General features: G+C 40.8%; 1 protein-coding gene across 6 annotated transcripts in view; it reads right to left on the bottom strand.

The window, feature by feature from the left end:
- LOC125451579 (sperm-associated antigen 1-like) overlaps positions 1–19,346 on the bottom strand; it is a 118,071-nt gene that overhangs the window by 39,995 nt on the left and 58,730 nt on the right. For all 6 annotated transcript variants that reach the window (XM_059646000.1, XM_059645999.1, XM_059645996.1 and 3 more), the window contains one exon: positions 15,845–15,997. In XM_059646000.1, coding sequence (XP_059501983.1) covers positions 15,845–15,997 — 153 coding nt within the window. The remainder of the gene's footprint in view (positions 1–15,844; positions 15,998–19,346) is intronic.

Genomic DNA, 19,346 nt, shown 5'->3' on the forward strand with positions numbered 1-19,346 from the left:
AATGCAGATTATGCACAACACAGCAGAATAAAAATCAAAGCAGTGCATTTTTAATAGTAAAGGGGTAGTGAAAGTAAGACCATATATACAAGATTATATATAAGCGATATGGAAGACTCAGCAAGAGAAACATCTTTCTGTTACTAACTATAAACCTGAAATCATTTCTATGGTTAAAGGGTGAAGCAGCCTGTTGTGACAGAAACTTCAACAACATTAAAGTCTAGATTATTTTAGATGGATGAAGGAAAAAGAAATTATGGGATTATGCAGATAAGATGGATAAATGGGATTATTATTTGCTTGTCTGGAGCAGTAACCGCCTTTGGAATGGCTAAGTTGAATATATTTCCATCCCCCTTCATTTTCAATCATTGTTGTTGGCATTTCTTGACTGCTGTATGCAAATACAAGTGAAGCCACAGGGTTCAGGGTTGCTAGCTCATTTTCCTCCAAACTGTCTTTCTTTAAAGATTCTCAAAGTGGAGTCTGGTGGTTGGCCCAGAGTCAAGGTGGGATGATCTTGAAGTATCCTGATGGAGGGAGAGAGGGACTAACAAGGGTATGGTTCTATCAATTACTTGAAGGGATGGTCAACTGTTTTAAATCAGAAACATTGTGTTACCTGCCTGAGAATTCTCCTCTGATATCAGAATTTACTGGTGATGGTTACAAAAAGAAACTGGTATTAAGAAAGAATTTGTATGGGTCGGGAAATATGTTAATGGCATAAATGAGTTGTATAGATTCAGTTTGTAAAATTGCATTGTGGTTGCTGGTTTCCAAAGAAAAATAAATTGCTTGAGAGAGCAAACAGGCACGGGGCATTTGCTTTATACATCAATAAATGATTCATTGGCTGATAACATTGATGACCTCAGTGAAATTCTGAAATGAGCCAGCATAAAAGTGATACGTGTACTGTTATTCCTCATCCCTCTTGCATTAATGATGCTCAATACATTTTGAATCAAATTAATAATATTTATCTCTTAACATGCAATACTTACATTTGTTAAAATAAATTTGCTTTACAATTTGAATTCCCAACACACATAATACAAATGTATAACAATCATTATTATATAGACAAAATGCATCCTGCCAATGGGATGAAAATGCTGGTACTCAAGTTCACATAGTTTGATTCTGAGGTGAACACAACCTTAGAGTTATGCTCAGTCAGAACTCTAATCTGAGTTTAGCTGATTGACAATCAACCACTGTAGATGTTTACTTTAACCAGATGTGTGCCTTGGGGTTTCAGCTAGGTCATTAATATAGTGTAAGACACAGGATCTTGGCATTCTCAAAATAAGTCTGCAAGATACTTATATAAATATTTCAGGCAGAATTTCCCTTAAAACTAAAAGGCTGAGAATTCCACAAATGCTGGCTCGTTATACCTATTTTCCCTAACCAACCTGTTCAGAGATGTTATTACAGACCTCTGGAGTGGGTAGGACTTGGTCCCGGAACTCCTGGTTCAGAAGTAGGAACACTACTACTTTGCTAGAAGAGTGCCCATGGTTAGTTATAATAACATGCAGAGATAACTACCATGGTGCAAGCGATTAACTTATTTTGATTAAGTTATTGGACAAGATATGTCCCCAAAGTACAGGTTATGGTGATTTAAATAGCAACATGCTTTTGGAATCAGACTGTAGAATGCTACAAACACACTTTAAAAGGTTACAGTTAATACAATTCAATTTTGCAAAAGCAGATATCAGATGAGGACCTCCAAATTGAGGATGCATTCATTAAGTGTTTTCAGCCGAAGAGCTGATGAGTTCAGCCATATGAAGGGATTTACTAAAATAACCAGCACAACTTTATCAATTGCCACACAATGGAGGATGACATTCAACTAGTTTATAAAGGGGAGGTCAAGGTAATTCAAACTGTTAGAAACTTCATCCATCTCCTGATCTTTCTCAATCTTTTGTCTGTCACTGGCCAGATTTCAAACCACTGAGATATGCAGTGGGGAACTTGTACAAACAGTGAAGCATGACTAACTAATAGCAACTCTCTTAGTTCTTACTGACTGCCAATAGGGATCCTGCTAGTCCTGACAATGTAGGCGCATTTCTTATCATGCAACACATGCATTAATAAAGGTAGAATACAACATAAATCATATTTCCTTAATATTACTGTCCGCTATTAGGGAGGAAAGTGTGAAAATGCTGAATGAGCTGCAACTGGAGGGGCAACACTGGTCTTGATATTAATATAGCTGCAATGGGCAGGAGGCTGGGATGGAAGATCACTGCCGGATACATTAACTCTCTTAAGAGAGAACGTGGAACTTGCTACCTCATGGTGTGGTTGAAATAAATAGCGTGAATGCGGATAAAGGGACGCTACATGAAGAAGAGGGTAATCTACTGAAAGGCCAACAGGCTTAGATGAAGTAAACAGAGTGGGAGAAAGCTAATGTATAGCACTGACCTGTTGAGCTGAATGACTTGTATTTATGATGTAAATTCTACTGATGCAAAATATGGATGTGTAGTGCCTGATTTTTGAATAAATAAGCAAAATAGGAAGCCAAAATGGTGTCCACACCATACAGATACACTTCCAAGGTGAAGACAGAGTAGGAATATTGCAATGTCAATCAGTGCAAAGAGCTGACCAGACAAGAACATTGCCATTTCGGAGCTCAAAGCTTCAAATAATGCTTTATCTTAATTACTTATGACTGAACACATGTTCAGCAGCTGGAAAAACATGCACATTTGTCCTGTTTAAAGGGATCATCAAATACTTTCAAATTAATTGCAGATTGATTCCTGCTGGCTGTTGTTAGTATACAGTGTTTTCCAAAGTTATTTACAGTTGCTAAAGGCTACAAGGAGTGATGAGATAGGCACTGGAAGATGTGGTCCTGGCATCACATCTCTTATACAATAAGCCCCAAACACAGTATATTCATAGGCATTCTCCTTCGAACACAGCTTCATTGAAATAATGAGAAGGGGGAGGGGAGCAGATGGACATCAGGGCTCGGCAGAAAGCCATACATGCCCCGGATGGTCAGTGGGCAATACCTTTCACCAGATCTCAACAAGGAACAACAAGTGAGATGTGTGGGCCAAATGAAGTCTGCTACATCGGAACAGGAAAGGATTTAATGATTAACTGTATCCTGGTAACAGTAATAGAGTCATACAGTCAGAGTCATACAGCATGGAAACAGACCCTTCGTCCAACTTATCCCAATCTGACCCAGTCCCATTTGTCAGGAGTTGGTCTATATCCCTCTAAACCATCCCTATTCATATGCTCATCCAGATGCCTTTTAAATGTTGTAATTATACTCACCTCCATCACTTCCTCTGGCAGCTCCAGACACACTCCACCATCTGCGTGTAAAAGATACCCCTCGGGTCCTTTTTAAATCTTTCTCCTCTCATCTTAAACCTCTGCCCTGTAGTTTTGGACTTCCCAACCCGAGGAAAAAGACTTTGGCTATTCAGTGTATTCATGCCCCTCATGATTTTATGAACCTAAAGGGTCACCTCTCAGTCTCCGATGCTTCAGGGAAAATAACCCAGGATATTCAGTCTCTTGCTGTAGCTGAAACCCTCCAGTCCTGGCAACACCCTTGGAGATCTTTTCTGCACCCTCAAGTTTAACAACATCCTTCCTATCGAAGGGAGACCAGAATTATACGTAGGATTCCAAAAGTGGCCTCATCAGTGTCCTGTAAAACCACATGACTTCCTAACTCCTATACTCAATGTTATGACCACCGAAGGCAAGCACATGAAACACCTTCACCACTCTGTCTATATGAAACTCAACTTTCAAGGAACTATGCACCTGCGCCCTAGGTGTCTTTGTTTGACTACGCTCCCCAAGACCCTACCATTTACCTGTATTATGTCCTGCCCTGGTTTGCCTTACCAAAATGTAACACCTCACATTTATCCAAATTAAATTTCATCTGCCATTTCACAGCCCTAGGGTCTACAGCACTCTCTCTCTCTCTCTCTTTCTCCCTTTAATACATTGCTTAAAACTTATTTCTTTGATCAAGGTTTTCGTTTGTGAGCATCAATGCCTGCTTTTGCTTCCTAACACAAAATGCCTTGAACTGTTTTGCTACGTTAAAGGCACTATATAAATCTAAGCAGTTGCTGTTTAGGCTACTCAATACTGAGTGTTAATGAGTCACACTTTGAAACTAAAAATTGCAGCTGGGATTCCACAAATGGCAATATATTGTCAATTTGCATTGTGAATCTGGTTCAACAAACCCTGTAAACAAAACAGTCAGGGATAGGCAATCACTTTCCAATTTCAACTACTTGAATGCGACTCATTCTAGTAGAAATGGGACAGCCAGCAGTTGATATTTACCCAGCAAATAGTTACTAACCACAACTAGCAAAAGGTGCATGCTGTTTGATTTAATCAAGTTCATAGTCTTGTTTTCTCACTGCATCACCAGCCATTACTTGTTTTTAGGATTGTCTACTTTGGGACACATATTTGACAATTTCCAGCAAGACATTAAACAATTTAAATCAACATTTCTCACATTATGACAGCCAGGAACATGAAACCAGACTTCAAGTACAGATGAAAGTAACTCACTGTAATTTGTTTTAAAATACATTCCTGGTAGCCAACAACTAACGAGTTCTTGCAGACAGATTGAGAAAAGTATAACCAGCAGACTTAAACAGATCCAAGCTCTGAACTATCTCCTCAATAATTTCTCTTTTATTCCTGTGCACTGGACTACCAAACTGAGAGTACTGTTAAATACCTGTAGAAAAACTTACGGCTTCAGAGTAAAGGTAAGCATAGATGAACAGTAAACGGCAGATGGAATGTATGTAGGAGAGGCTCACTGCAGCAGTGTAGACTGGAGTTGCATATTTTACATACTTGCTACGAGATATTCCCCAAATGACCCTACTAGGTTTAGTCCTTTTAATTTGATCTATGGTCGTGTGCTAAGAGTTCCATTAAAATTGATTAAGGAAACGTTTTTAGGCAAAAAAAGATGAATCCTCAAGGTTAGATCACATCACAATGTTACAGACTGTCAGGAACATGAGCATTTAGAAACTACACAAGCAAAAATGAAAGAATGGGCAGATAAACATGCTAAAGCCAGAATATTTGAAAACATGAAATCAGTGATCTATAAAAGCAAGTTAGGAGGATTAGTAAAGTAACTTATCTGGTAAATACTCCCGATTGCACAAAGAACAATCGATTATGTCATATAAACACATTTAATGCTTATTATCATCAAAAGCAAGTTAAGAAAGAGCAGGTATGTTATATGGTGAATAGTGGAGTATGATAGGAACAGTGACAGTGAGATAAAAGCAAGATAGATAATTCACAAAGTGAATCTCCTACAATCTAACTAGCGAGGCTGAAGTTCTGGGACAGTTTGGCAATGTAATCTTGTAATCAGAGGATAGGCAATATGAAGATCTAGTAAGGTTATTTTGGAAATTGTACACCTCTACAGATTTCCTTCAATGTTAACCACAAATATTGTGGGTGGAGCAGGATGCAGTGCTGGTAAAACAACATCCTTTTCAGTCAAGCTTGGAAAAACAAACTCAGGTGAAAATGGAGATTGAATATATTCTGGAAAATCACCCGAACCTACCAAAATAGTTGGAGTTAACCAGATGGGACAGCGCACCGGCTCAGTGGTTAGCATTGCAGCCTTTCAGCACCGTGGACCTGGGTTCAATTTCACCCTCAGGCAACTGCGGAGTCTGAACATTCTCTACGCATCTGTGCGGATCACCTTTGGGTGGTCTGATTTCCTCCCACAATCCAAAGATGTGCAGGTTAGGTGGCTCAGCCATGCATGGTGTACAAGAATATGCTGGCTGGGTGGAATCGCCATGAAAAATGCATTGTTAAAGGGATGGAGGATGTAGGCCTGGAATGGATGCTCTTCGGAGGGTCAGTGTGGACTCGATGGGCCGAATATCCTGCTTCTACAATCTAGGGATTTTATGATTCCAGATGGATTTAATAGATTCTGTACGGATTACAGAAAAAAATGAATGCACTAACAAAAATAGACCATACTCAGTTGCTTTGGCAATGCCTCATTCCCTTCCAAGTCTGATCTGTTGAAAGAGTACTGACAAGCACCGTTAACATTAAAAACTAAAGGGTTACCAGCCTGTGTGATACCAAAAGAGTTATACCAATGTTGAGACGTGTCATTTAAGGTTAAAAACTCTGAACTAAATTCCAAAGACTTGTGACTCAAGTTGTAGCTAAAATGCTAACTTTTTCGTTTATGTATATGATATTGTAATATACAGTAATGTTTGGGAAGAACATAGAAAGCCATCAGAAGACCTGTTTAAGCAACTACAGTTAGTTGCCTTAGTAATAAGTTCCACCAAGCATGAATTCTCAAAAGGGAGGGTAACCTACCAAGGGCAGGAGCAAGTTTTGCTAAGAACACTGAATCTGATCAAATTTCCTGTTCCTAAAATGCAACAGGAAATCATGAGATTTCTGGGAGTGTATGGGTGTTATTGGAAACCTATGCCTAACTTATGCATAATAGCTTTACCTATAAGGTTGTTATGAAAACAGGCTAAGAGGACAACAGAATGCTAAGCAGACAGTAATCCCAGCAAATGAACCAATCCTGGCTGTCCCGACTTTATGAAACCTTTTGGCATGGCAACTGACGGTAGTGACTCAGTTAAGTCGTTGTCTTGCACCAGCACTGGAATCAGAGATAGAGGCCAAATGGAGTACTTTACGAGGAAATCAAATCAATACCAGAAGTGCTGTTCAATGGAAAAAATGATTTTACTGCCTCTTCAACATTATAAAGTTTATATTTGTAGCGGGTGCAAAGAAATACTAATATACTGGCTTTAGTCCCTTAGCTTTTGAAATGAAATTCAAGACAAAAAATGTGAGATGGAGCTTATTCTCAAAACCATTTAATATTTTTAAAAAGTTCATGCTGTTGGAAAAAATAATGTAACTGCCCATGTATTATCAAGATTGTGATTGTACTGGATTAGTTTTAAAATTTGGGAGGAACATCACAAGAAATTATTTAAATCCTGCAAAAAGAATGAATGAGGATGAATAAATATTTTCTTGTGCAGTATTCCATATTTGAAATGATTACCTGGTGACAAAACACATTTATGAAGTGTTTTATCTCTTCAAGGGTGGAAACATGCACGGGACTACATATTTTTCTTTTTTTTTTTACAGAGAGCAAAAATACCACGAGAGTTTTGCAACCTGGAAAAAGTGCTACACATTTTTAATTCTATAAAGACAATGTTGCTTCTAGAGCAGTGAAATTGTGTTATCAAATCAGAGCAGCATCAGGAATTTTGAATCAAGGAAAAACCATCTGGATGATAGCCCTTAAATTGGTCAAGCTGCAATCTGTTGCAGACCGGCAGAAACAGTACAACCAGAACCATGCCAAGCCAGCAAGAAAACATCTTTCATGCTTATTTCCAGGAATGTGGAAGGACAGAATATCCATGAAATTTCAAAGAAAGGGTTTTCATAGACAGAAAGACCTAGATTCATGCAATCAGCTGTCAAACTGAAGAATAACTGTCACTCTATGGATAACAATGTGTCATTGGTATTAAAAGGACTGAAAGAAAAATTAGCCCATCCTGTGCTCTGGACACTTGATCTTTATAATTTTACTTCATCTGTCTAAAATTTTTCCACCTAGAATATTTATGTCAAACCATCTACTTTTTTTCTGTCTCATTCATGAATGAATTTGTGTTTATTTGGGGCCTAAAGGGACATGTAGTAGATTGATAAAATATCTTCTGTCATCTGCCATTTCTTAAGTGTGTTTACAATAAATTGAGTTATTTTCTTATTAACGATCAAACCCGGTGTCAATTGCTTTTATCCTGAATAGGTCAGCCAGGCAAATTGATCATCTTGCTGGTTTATTTGTGTATTTACATCTTTGTGTTGGGTTGCAGAATAACGTAGCTTGATTATTGGCACACTCTAAATCGTAACACAATAACTGCTGCAGAATACACCTGACCACAGAGAGTAAGAAAGTTGCATGAGTAGAAAAGCCAAATAAATGGTCTTTAAGTGGACTGAGGAAAAGAAATCCAGAAAGTACATAATCTCAACTTGATAACATATACAATTGAATTTCACGGTACTGTGCTTCTTAGAATCATATTGTCCAGAAGATGCCCTTCATTCCAACAAATCTGTACCGCTAAAACTATGTCAAATTTACACAAGTCCCACTTTTCAGCACTAAACCCATCGCCTTAAATGTTATGACATTTCATGTGCTTATCCAAGTACTTTTTAAGGGTTGTATGGTTACTAGCCTCAAACACCCTCCCAGACAGTGCAATTCAGACTCCCACCATCTTCTGGGTAAAAAAATTTTCACTCAAATCCCCTCTAAACTTCCTGCCTTGCACCTCAAAAGAAGTGCGTCCCTCTGCAACTGAGAGGAACAACCTCTTTGTATCCACTTTGCTCATGCACCTCATAATCTAATACAACTATCAGGTCCCTCTTCAACTTTCTCTGCTCCAAAGAAAACAACCTGAGCTTATCCAACCTTTCTTCATAGCTAAAGCACAACAACCCAGGCAATATCCTGGTGAATGTCCTCTGCATCCCCTCCAATGCCATCATATCCTTCCTGTTGTTTAGTGACCAGACTGCACACAGTACCCCAAATACGGCCTAACCAAAATTCTGTACAGCTCCAACATGATCTCCTGGCTCTTATAATCTACAATAAAGGCAAGTGTCCCATATGCCCCAACTACCTGACTAATCTACCCAGCCACCTTCAGGAACTTGTAAACAAGTACCCCAAGATCCATCTGTTCCTCTATCCTACCATTCACTGAATACTTCCTTGTCTTGTTAGTTCTTCCAAGGTGCATTGCCTTGTACTTTTCAGGGTTAAATTGCATCTGCCCCGGATCTGCCCAGCTTACTAATCATTTATATTCTCCTGTAACCTAAAACCTTTTTCTTCACTATGAACAACACAGCCAATCTTATTGTCATCCGCAAACTTATCATCTCCGTGACATTTTCATCTTCATCGTTTACATATCATAAACAATAAAGAGTCCCAGCACTGATCCCCATGGTCACTGTTGAACACTAGCCTCCGGTCACACAAACTTCCATTGCCACCCTCTGCCTCTGGCCACTAAGTCAATTCTGGAGCCAATTTGTCAATTTATCCTGGATACCATGTACCTTCTTTACCAGCCTGCCATGTGGGATTTTGTCATAGACGTTCCTGAAACCCATGTAAACTGCATCAACAGCACTGCCTTCATCTCCTCAAAAAAAATTAACCAGACGTGATGGACATGATCTCCCTTGACAAAGCCAATGATGACTGTCCCTGACCAAACTTTGCCTCTCAATATGGAGATTAATTCTTTCCTTCAGAATTTTCTCCAATAGCTTCCCTACCTGTGATGAGAGACTCACTGGTCTGTAATTCCCTGCTTTATCTTTCTCACCCTCTGGAAAAGTGGGACCATATTAGCTGTTCTTCAACCCTCTGACACCTCCCCTGTGGCCAGAGAGGATTTAAAAATTTGAGTCTGGGCTGGTGATTTCCTCCCATCTCCTACAGGAGCCTGGCATACAACTTATCTGGACCCAAGGATTTGTCCAGTTTTAAGGGCACCAAAACCTCTAAACCTCCTTACTTGCTATATCAATCTTAAAGTTTGATGTACTATTTCTATGGAAATTCAATAAGTAGGAAACATAGTATATGTGGACATGCTAGCACACTGTGCTGTCTGAGCTACTGCTTAGTATAAAGAGATGCTATTAGCAACATTCAAGTGTAGAAAACTATAGGGCTGCTTGATCCAGAGTGACAGTGGCAAGCCACTTCCTAGTCTAACACAGTTTATTGCTTGCTACCAACTACCTACAGATTAAATTAATATCATAACATCTAGAGACTTTGATGAGGGCCAGGTGTTAGGCCTTATTCCTTCATGATCTGAAATTGTCCTGCCCATAAATATAAATGATATCATCATGGAGCTTATGACTCATCTCAGTATTAGCTCTTTTAGATCCATATGTGCTTATGCTTTTGCTCATGATTTCAAAACAACTCAGTTTCTAAGTGCCAAGAATCACTTATAATTAGGAATAAACCAAACCAGAAATTAAACTTTACACTCTGAACTGTCTCACTGCTGGTGATTTGGGTCACAATTTGTGTTTGCTGGTCAAAATTATCAAAACAATCAAAGAAAGGGCCAGGCCAATCGATTCCCTGGCTTCTGCTCCACTCCGAGTATAATGATCTCCTGAAACAACTTATAGCTATTTACTTGAATGACAGTGACCTCCATCAATTCTTGCTCTCTTGAATATAGGGGTTGATGCATCCCAGCAATGCCAAAAGCTCTCAATTCAATTTTCAGGTGTAGCTGTAAATGTTGGTTATATTCAGCTGGCCGTTGTTTAAATACACGAGGCAGTCATGGGATTTCAGCAATAGCTTTTATGATGCACCATAAGACCTAACTCTCGCCAATAGTAGGCATCTCATCTCAGAAAACTTAAAAAGGGAGAAACATTAAAGCAAATTAACGGATAGGCTATATTTAGAATTTTAAAAATGTACACACAAATGATATGCAGTCTTCCCAATGCTCTTAATTAGAGCTTTCAGAAATATCAATGAACAATTGTCAGGTTTCAAAATGCTTAAATGATGAAATAATTTTTTCAATCAGTATATGTATGGAACCTTCAAGCATGTTATTTTTTTCTTTACTTCTGGTGTGTGGGCTTCACTGGCTGGCCAGCATTTATTACTTGTCCCTAGTTGCCCTTGAAAAGGTGCTGGTGAGCTGCCTTCTTGAACAGTTGCCATCCATATGCTGTAGGTTGATGCACATTACCCCAAAGTAGGGAACTGCAGGATTTTGACCCAACAACTGTCAAGGAGTTGCGATACATTTTCAAATCAAGATGGTGACTGACATGTAGGAGGAACTTGCAGGTGATAATGTTCTCATGCATCTGCTGCTCCTATCCTTCTAGATGCAAGTTGCTCCGGAAAGCGAGAAAGGAGGTTGCTAAGCCGCTGGCGAAGATCCTAGCTTCCTCACTCTCCACAGGAGGCGTACCGGAAGATTGGAGGGAGGCAAATGTTGCTCCTCTTTTCAAGAAAGGGAATAGGGAAATCCCTGGAAATTACAGACCAGTCAGTCCTACGTTTGTAATCAGCAAGGTTTTGGAAAGAAATCTGAGGGATAGGATTTATGACTATTTGGAAAAGTATAGCGTGATTAAAGGGAGTCAGCACGGCTTTGAGGGGGGCAGGTCATGCCTTACAAATCTTATTGAGTTCTTTGAGGAAGTCACGAGACAGGTTGACGAGGGTCGAGCAGTTGATGTGGTGTATGTGGACTTCAGCAAGGCATCTGATAAGGTTCCCCACGGCAGGCTCATTCGTAAAGTCAGGAGGTATGGGATACAAGGTGATTTGGCTGTCTGGATTCAGAATTGGTTGGCTGACAGGAGGCAGAGAGTGGTTGTAGATGGTAAGTATTCTGCCTGGAGGTCAGGGCTGAGAGGTGTCCCGCAGGGCTCTGTTCTTGGGCCTCTGCTCTTTGTAGTTTTTATAAATGACTTGGATGAAGAGGTCGAGGGGTAATTAGTATGTTTGCTGATGACACAAAGGTTGGAGGTGCCATTAATAGTATTGAGAGCTATTGCAGGCTTCAGCAAGACATTGACAGAATGCAGAGCTGGGCTGAGAAATGGCAGATGGAGTTCGACCTGGATAAATGCGAAGTGATGCATTTTGGAAGGTCGAACTTAAATGCTGAAAAGAGGATTAAAGGCAGGATTCTCGGCAGTGTGGAGGAACAGCGGGATCTTGGTGTTCAAGTGCATAGCTCCCTCAAAGTTGCCACCCAGGTGGATAAGGTTGTTAAGAAAGCATATGGTGTTTTGGCTTTCATTAACAGGGGGATCGAGTTTAAGAGCCGCGAGGTTATGCTACAGCTCTACAAAACCCTGGTGAGGCCACACTTGGAATACTGTGTCCAGTTCTGGTCACCCTATTATAGGAAAGATGTGGACGCTTTGGAGAGGGTGCGAAGGAGGTTTACCAGGATGCTGCCTGGACTGGAGGGCTTGTCTTACGAGGAGAGGTTGACTGAGCTCAGACTTTTCTCTCTGGAGAGGAGGAGGAAGAAAGGTGACCTGATCGAGATGTACAAGGTAATGAGAGGCATGGATAGAGTCGATAGCCAGAGACTTTACCCCAGGGCAGGATTGACTGCCACGAGGGGTCACAGTTTTAAGGTGTTAGGAGGAAGATATAGAGGAGACGTCAGAGGGAGGTTATTCACCCAGAGAGTTGTGAGCGCATGGAATAGTTTACCCGTGGTAGTCGTGGAAGCAGAGTCATTAGTGACATTTAAGCGACTGCTGGACACGCACATGGACAGCAGTGAATTGAGGGGAATGTAGGTTAGGTTATTTTATTTTTGGATTAGGATTATTCCACGGCACAACATCGTGGGCCGAAGGGCCTGTACTGTGCTGTACTTTTTGATGTTCTATGTTCTATGACCGTGGGCTTAGACTTGTTTCGGGATCTTGTTGCCCGAGGATGGTTGGTGAATTTCTGCAGTGCATCTTGTAGATAGTACTTACTGCTGTTACTGAATATTGGTGATGGAGGAGTGGACACTTGTGGATGTGGTGCCAATCGAGTGGGCTGCTTTATCCTGAATGGCGTCAAGTTTCTTGAGGGTTGTTGGGGATGCACTCATCCAGGCAAGTGGACAGTATTCCATCACACTCCTGACTTATGCCTTGTACATAGTGGACAGGCTTTCAGGAGTCAGGTGGCGAGTTTCTGATCAATGATAACTGCTAAGATATTGATAGTGGGGCATTCAGTGATGGTAACACCATTGAATGTAAAGGGGCAGTGGTTAGGTTGTCTCTTATTGGTGATGCCCATAGCCTGGCATTTGTATAGCACAAATGTTACTTGTCAGCCCAATGCTGGATGTTGTCCAGATCTTGTTGCATTTGGACACAGACTGCTTCAGTGTCTGAGGAAGGTGCTGAACAATGTACTGTCATCAGCGAACATCCTGCCTTCTGACCTTATGAAAGAGGGAAGGTTTTTGATGAAGCAGCTGAAGATGGTTGGGCCTACGACACTAGCCTGAACAACTTCTGCAGAGATGTCCTACAGCTGAGATGACAGATCTCCAACCATGATGACTATTTTCCTTTGAGTCAGGTATGACTAACCACCAGAGAGTTTGACCCCTAATACCCAGTGATTCCTGTTTTGCTAGGGCTGTTTGATGCCACACTCAGTTAAATGCAGCCTTGCTGTCAAGGGCTGTCAATCTCACCTCAGCTCTGGAATTCAGCTCTTTCATCATTAGGCTGCAATGAGGTCAGGAGCTGAGTGGCCCTGACGGAGCCCAAACTGGTAGGTGCTGCTTGATAGCGCTATGGATGACACCTTCCAACACTATTGATAATTGACAGCAGACCGATACAGTAGTAATTGCCCGGGTTTGATTGTCTTGCTTATGTACAGGACATATTTGGACAATTTTCTATATTGTCGAGTAGATGCCAGTGTTGTAAGTGTACTGGAACAGCTTGGCCATGACAATTTCTGGAGCAGAAGTCTTCAGTACTATTGCCGAAATGTCAGAATCCATACTTTGCAGTATCCAATTCTCCAACTATTTCTTGATATCATGTGGAGTGAATGGAACTGGCTGAAGACTGGTATCGTATCAGTAATGCTGGGGTCTATTGGAGGAGGCTGAGATGGATCTTCCATTGACACTGTAGGCTGAAGATTGTCACAAATACTTCAGCTTTCCCTTTTGCACTGGTGTTGGGCTCTTACGTCATTGAGGATGAAGATATTTGTTAAGCCTCCTCCTCAAATGAATCGTTTAATTGTCCACCACCATTCATTACTGGATGTGGCAGGACTACAGAGCTTAGATCTGATCCTTTGGTTGCAGGATCGCTTACTTTTGTCTATCACTTGCTGCTTATGCTGTTTGGCACGCAAGTAGTCCTGTTTTGTAGCTTCACCAGGTTGACAACTCATTTTTAGGTATGCCTGGTGCTGCTCCTGGCAATGCCTTCCTGCACTCTCCATTGAACCACGGTTGATCCTCTGGCTTGATGGTAATTATTGAGTGGGGGATATATGAGGTCATGAGGTTGCAGATTATGTTGGAGTTCAATTCTGCTGCTGATGGCTCACAGTGCCTTGTGGATGCCTAGTCTTGAGTTGCTACATCTGTTCGAAGAAGTCTCTCATTTAGCATGGCGATAGTGCCACACATAACAACGGAGGGCATTCTCAATGTGAAGGCAGGACTAACTTCACAAGGACAGTGCGGTGGTCACGCTTGCTGATACTGTCATGGACAATTGCATCTGCAGACTGCAGATTGATAAGGATGAGATTAAATATATCTTTCTTTCTTGTTGGTTTCCTTAGCACCTACTGCAGACTCAGTCTAGCGGCTACGTTCTTTAGGGTCCGACCAGCTTTATAAGTAGTGCTGCTGCCAAGCTGATCATGGCAGTGGGCATTGAAATCTGCCATCCGGGGTACATTTTGTGCCCTAGTGACAGCCAGTGCTTCCTCCAAATGTAATTCAACATGGAGGAGTACCGAAAAATCAGCTGAGGAAGGACAGTAACTGATAATCAGCAGGAGGTTTTCTTGCCCCAAGTTTAATCTGAAGCTATGTGACTTCATGGGATCAGGAGTCAATGTTGAGTACTCCCAGGCTAATTTCCTTCTCACTGTATACCAATGTGCTGTCATCTTTGCTGAGTCTGTCCTGCTTGTGGGTTTGACATATCCAAGGACATTGATGGTGCTGTCTGGGATGTTGTCTGCAAGGTGTGATTCTGTGAGTATGACTATGTCAGGCAATTGTTTGACTAGTCTGTGAGACAACTCTCCCAGTTTTGGCACTATCATCCAACGTTAATAAGGAGTACTTTGCATGGTCAACAGGGCTGTATGAACCATTATCCTTTCTAGTGTGCCTGGGTCAACGCCAGGTGGTAATCCAATTCCATTTCTTTGTTGAGACTTTTATAGTGACTGATACAACTGAATGGTTTTCTAGGCTATTTCAGGGGGCAGCTGAGAATCAACTACATTGCTGTAGGTCTGGAGAGTCATACAGACCAGGCCATGTGAGGTGAGATATGTCTAGTTGATGTGTATCCTTCAGCTTTTCCCTCACATAAGAAGCGAAATTCAATTTTAGAAAATCTAAGAGGGTCAACTAGGTGGCCTTTTTTTGATGGATAACCTCACTTTCTCATCATATTCTTCAGTCCCTTCTCTTTGCAGAAACCTATTTAATTGCCCATCAATCACATTATTTCGGCGTTTGCCACACTGCCTTGATTATTATCTGTTTACATCATTCTTCCTATGGTTCCAAAAATCTTCTACCAAAAAATGCCAGGAGAAACTGTGTAAATTATAGATGAAAGAGGGCATTATAAGTTAAAAATCTGATTTTTTTAATTTGCAAAAGCTTGATTACCAGCAGGCCATCAACGTGTAAAATATGACTCATTTTTGTTGATTGAAGAAAGTGAACACAAAATATTTTGGCAAAGCAGAGAAAAATTTGTATAAAGTTCCAAGGGCTGTCTGATTAAATATTGTGCAAGTATGAAATCTTTACCTCTAATCTTCATACACTAACAAAAATGATCAGCCATTACATTAGTCAAATGTAAAAGTGCTCACCTGTTGACACTGTCAATTGCAAGCTGGATCCGGCTATCCACCTGAAGAACAGTTTTATAATCCACATAAGCCTGCCGATAACGTTCTAGGGATTCGTAAGCCATAGCCCGTCTCAACAGAGGTTTCACCGAAAATGGCTGTAGTTCTAAAGCTCTAGACAAACAAAATCAAACTATTACAGAGTGTTCACAGCGCAAGGAAAAGGCCAACAGACTCTGTTTTTGCCTTACACAAGTCTCTACACATTTTTTATCTGAGTTCATCAACATACAAGGGACAAAAGAACAGAAAGGTGTTTATCAAGCTGCCTCATCTAAGGCATCAACATCAGTCATTTCAGCTGTTCACTATGGTGTCAAGCTACATATTATGAAATATTATGTTGTCATTAAGTGTACTCATGTGGGTACGTGACAATAAACCCAAGTATAATTCTTGTTCAATTAGTGCTGGTGTTGACCACATTCCTTTGTAAAATGCAACACTGACCTAGCGCTTTATATCATTTGGCCAACCGTCACCCATGATTTCTTCAAATTTTCAAATGTGGCCAAACTACAATGGCTGAGACTTCTGCTACTGGTCTCTTCTTTCTTTTGTTTCTCCAAGTTCCTCAACTTCTCTTTCATTAACTCTTAATTGTTTTCAATCCTACTTTCCACCCAACTCCTGCAATGCAAGTAAGAATGATTGCAGTGAATTAGATAGAACGGTATACACTCGACAGATAGCAACCTTTAACCAAAGGGATCTAGCTATAGACTGAGAAGAAAGTAGGTGTTTTATTTGCCTCACATGCCATTAGAAACCAGAAAAAAAGAACTGGCTGGTGAGGCAGCAACTGTGAAATGAGATCAGAATGGGATATGAACTTTAACGGAAGTAAAGGACAGATAATATTTCTAGGTATGTTTTATGAGTCTCTTCCTGTACATTACATAGTAATTAAGTTGTCAATTTTATTTCAGCAACAAATATTGGGTTGATGGAGGAACAGTAGCTGCAGCTATATACTTGTAATTGGGGTAGCTTTTGCCAAAATGTGATTGGAAACAATTTTTTTTTGAATACCAGACCGAGATTCAACAAAAATCTGAACTTGAAGAGGTACTGTGCACAATGAAAATGTACAATATAAAATTCTAAAGGAAGCAAAAAACATAGTTTGATTGAGAATGGGTAGAAGTGAAGTGGGCAACCAAAGCAACAGACAACTACACCTCCCAGTTGCGAACCATTTCAACTCCCCCTCCCACTCCTTGGACGACATGTCCATCCTGGGCCTCCTGCATTGCCACAATGCTGTCACCCGAAGGCTGCAGTAACAGCACCTCTTATTTCACTTGGGAACCCTGCAGCCCAAGGGTATCCAATGTGGACTTCACAAGCTTCAAAATCTCCCCTCCCCCCACCGCATCCTCAAACCAGCCCAGCTCTTCTCTGCCTCCCTAACCATTCTTTCCACCTCAAAACCCACTCCCACCTCCTACCGCCTCCTTGACCTGACTGTCCCCCCGGATGGACCTTTCCCCTCCCTAACTCTTCACCTATATTCACCTTTACTGGCTCCAACCCCACCACTTTGACCTGTCTGTCTCCTCTCCACCTCCCTTCTCCTTTATCCATCTTCTATCTGCCTCCCCCTCTCTCCCTATTTATTTCAGAATCCCATTCCAGTCCCTCATTGCTGAAGAAGGTTCTCAACCCGAAACGTCAGCTTTCCTGCTCCTTTGATGCCGCTTGGCCTGCTGTGTTCATCCAGCTCTACACCTTGTTATTTCAGATTCTCCAGCATCGGCAGTTCCTACTATCCCAGTCAATCCAATCTCCCTTCATCACTAAAACTCTCTAGTACAGGGAAACATCCTAGTAAATTTCCTCTGGATTCTCTCTTGTGCGATCATGTGCCCCCCTCCCTCCCTAAAATGTGGATTCCAGAGCTGCACATAATACTATAGTTATTGCATAACCAGCATTTTCTACAGATGCAGCATTACCTCCCTGCTCTTAAATCCTATGCCTTGGCTGGTAAAGGCAAATCTTCCAAAAGTCTTCTTAACCATTTTATCCTCTTGTCCTCTCAATCATCACCCTCTGCTTCCTGCAACTCAGCCAACTGTGGATCCAATTTGCCAAATTTCCTTATATTTGATCAGCCCTCACCTTTGCTATGAGTCTCCCATGCAGGGCCTTATCAAAAGCCTTGAAGTCCCAGTATACAATAATCAAAAATACTGCCCTCATCTACGCTGTCATTAATGTAGAAATGAGTAGTAACTAATGTTATTCAGAAGCAATAATCATTTAATTTGACTGAAAAATATTTTACTTTGGGTCATTTCTCAAAATGAACAAACTTTGTTTGCACTTAAATGTTTAAAGATGCTGATCATGAATGTTATTCTGGCATTTACCTGAAGGTAACAACTCTGTTTTATCATTACTAAATCAAAACTTTATTCATTTATGGATCATGGACCTTGCTATCTTACCAATCACTTAGTTGCTGTTATGAAAGTGAGCTATATTCTTGAACCAATCCATGTTGTGCAGGTACACTCCCAGTGCTGTCAGGGAGGGAGTTCCAGGATTTTGACTAAAGAGAAAAAGTACTGATATAGCTGCAAGCCAGGATCGTGCGTAATTTGAAGTGCAGCATCAGTCACTTGCATCTGCTGTTTGGAATGTACTATTGAAAGAGATCTGGTGAGACACCACAGTACATTTTGCAGGTGGTGCACATAGCTGCCACCTTGCATTGGTGGTGGAGACAGTGAACATTGAAGATGGTGAATGGAGTTCAAATTAAGCAGGCTGTTTTCTTGTGCTGTTGAGCTTTTGAATATTGCTGAAACTGCAATCGGAAAGTATCCCTACACATTCCTGACGTTCCCTGAAGATGGAATGCAGTTCCAATCCACATATGAGTATATGTAAAGTCATCATATTTTCTCTTTGTACAAAAGTAGGAATACACTGACCCTGATTCTACTGGTAGCAAGTTTAATGTTACTCGTTGTTATTAATGTGGAATTCATCCAGTAGCTTATGACAAAAAACTGACTTCTGAACTGTGACCTGTCACCTGTCACATATTGCACACAGGGCGTGGCCTACTGGTATTATCACTGGACTGTTAATCTAGAGACCCAGATAATGTTCTGAAGACTCAGGTTTGAATCCCGGCATGGCAAATGGTGGAATTTGAATTCAATTTAAAAAAAAAATCTGGAATTAAGAGTCCAATAATGGCAATGAAACCATTGTTGATTGTTGGAAAAACTCAAGTGATTTACTGATGAGAGATAGAAAGAACAGCAGATGCTGGAGTCAGGAGATAATACATTGTGGAACTGGAGGAAGACAGCCGGCCAGGCAGCATCAGAAGAGCAGGATATTTCGGACCGGGACTCTTCTTCAGAAAATCTTTCATTGTGCTTCTTCTCAGTAAGCCTCACAAAGACAGCAGATTGTCCTCAATTTCCCTTTGTGCCCAAATATT

This window comes from Stegostoma tigrinum, chromosome 5 (assembly GCF_030684315.1).
Source record: "Stegostoma tigrinum isolate sSteTig4 chromosome 5, sSteTig4.hap1, whole genome shotgun sequence".
Taxonomy (NCBI): Eukaryota; Metazoa; Chordata; class Chondrichthyes; order Orectolobiformes; family Stegostomatidae; genus Stegostoma; species Stegostoma tigrinum.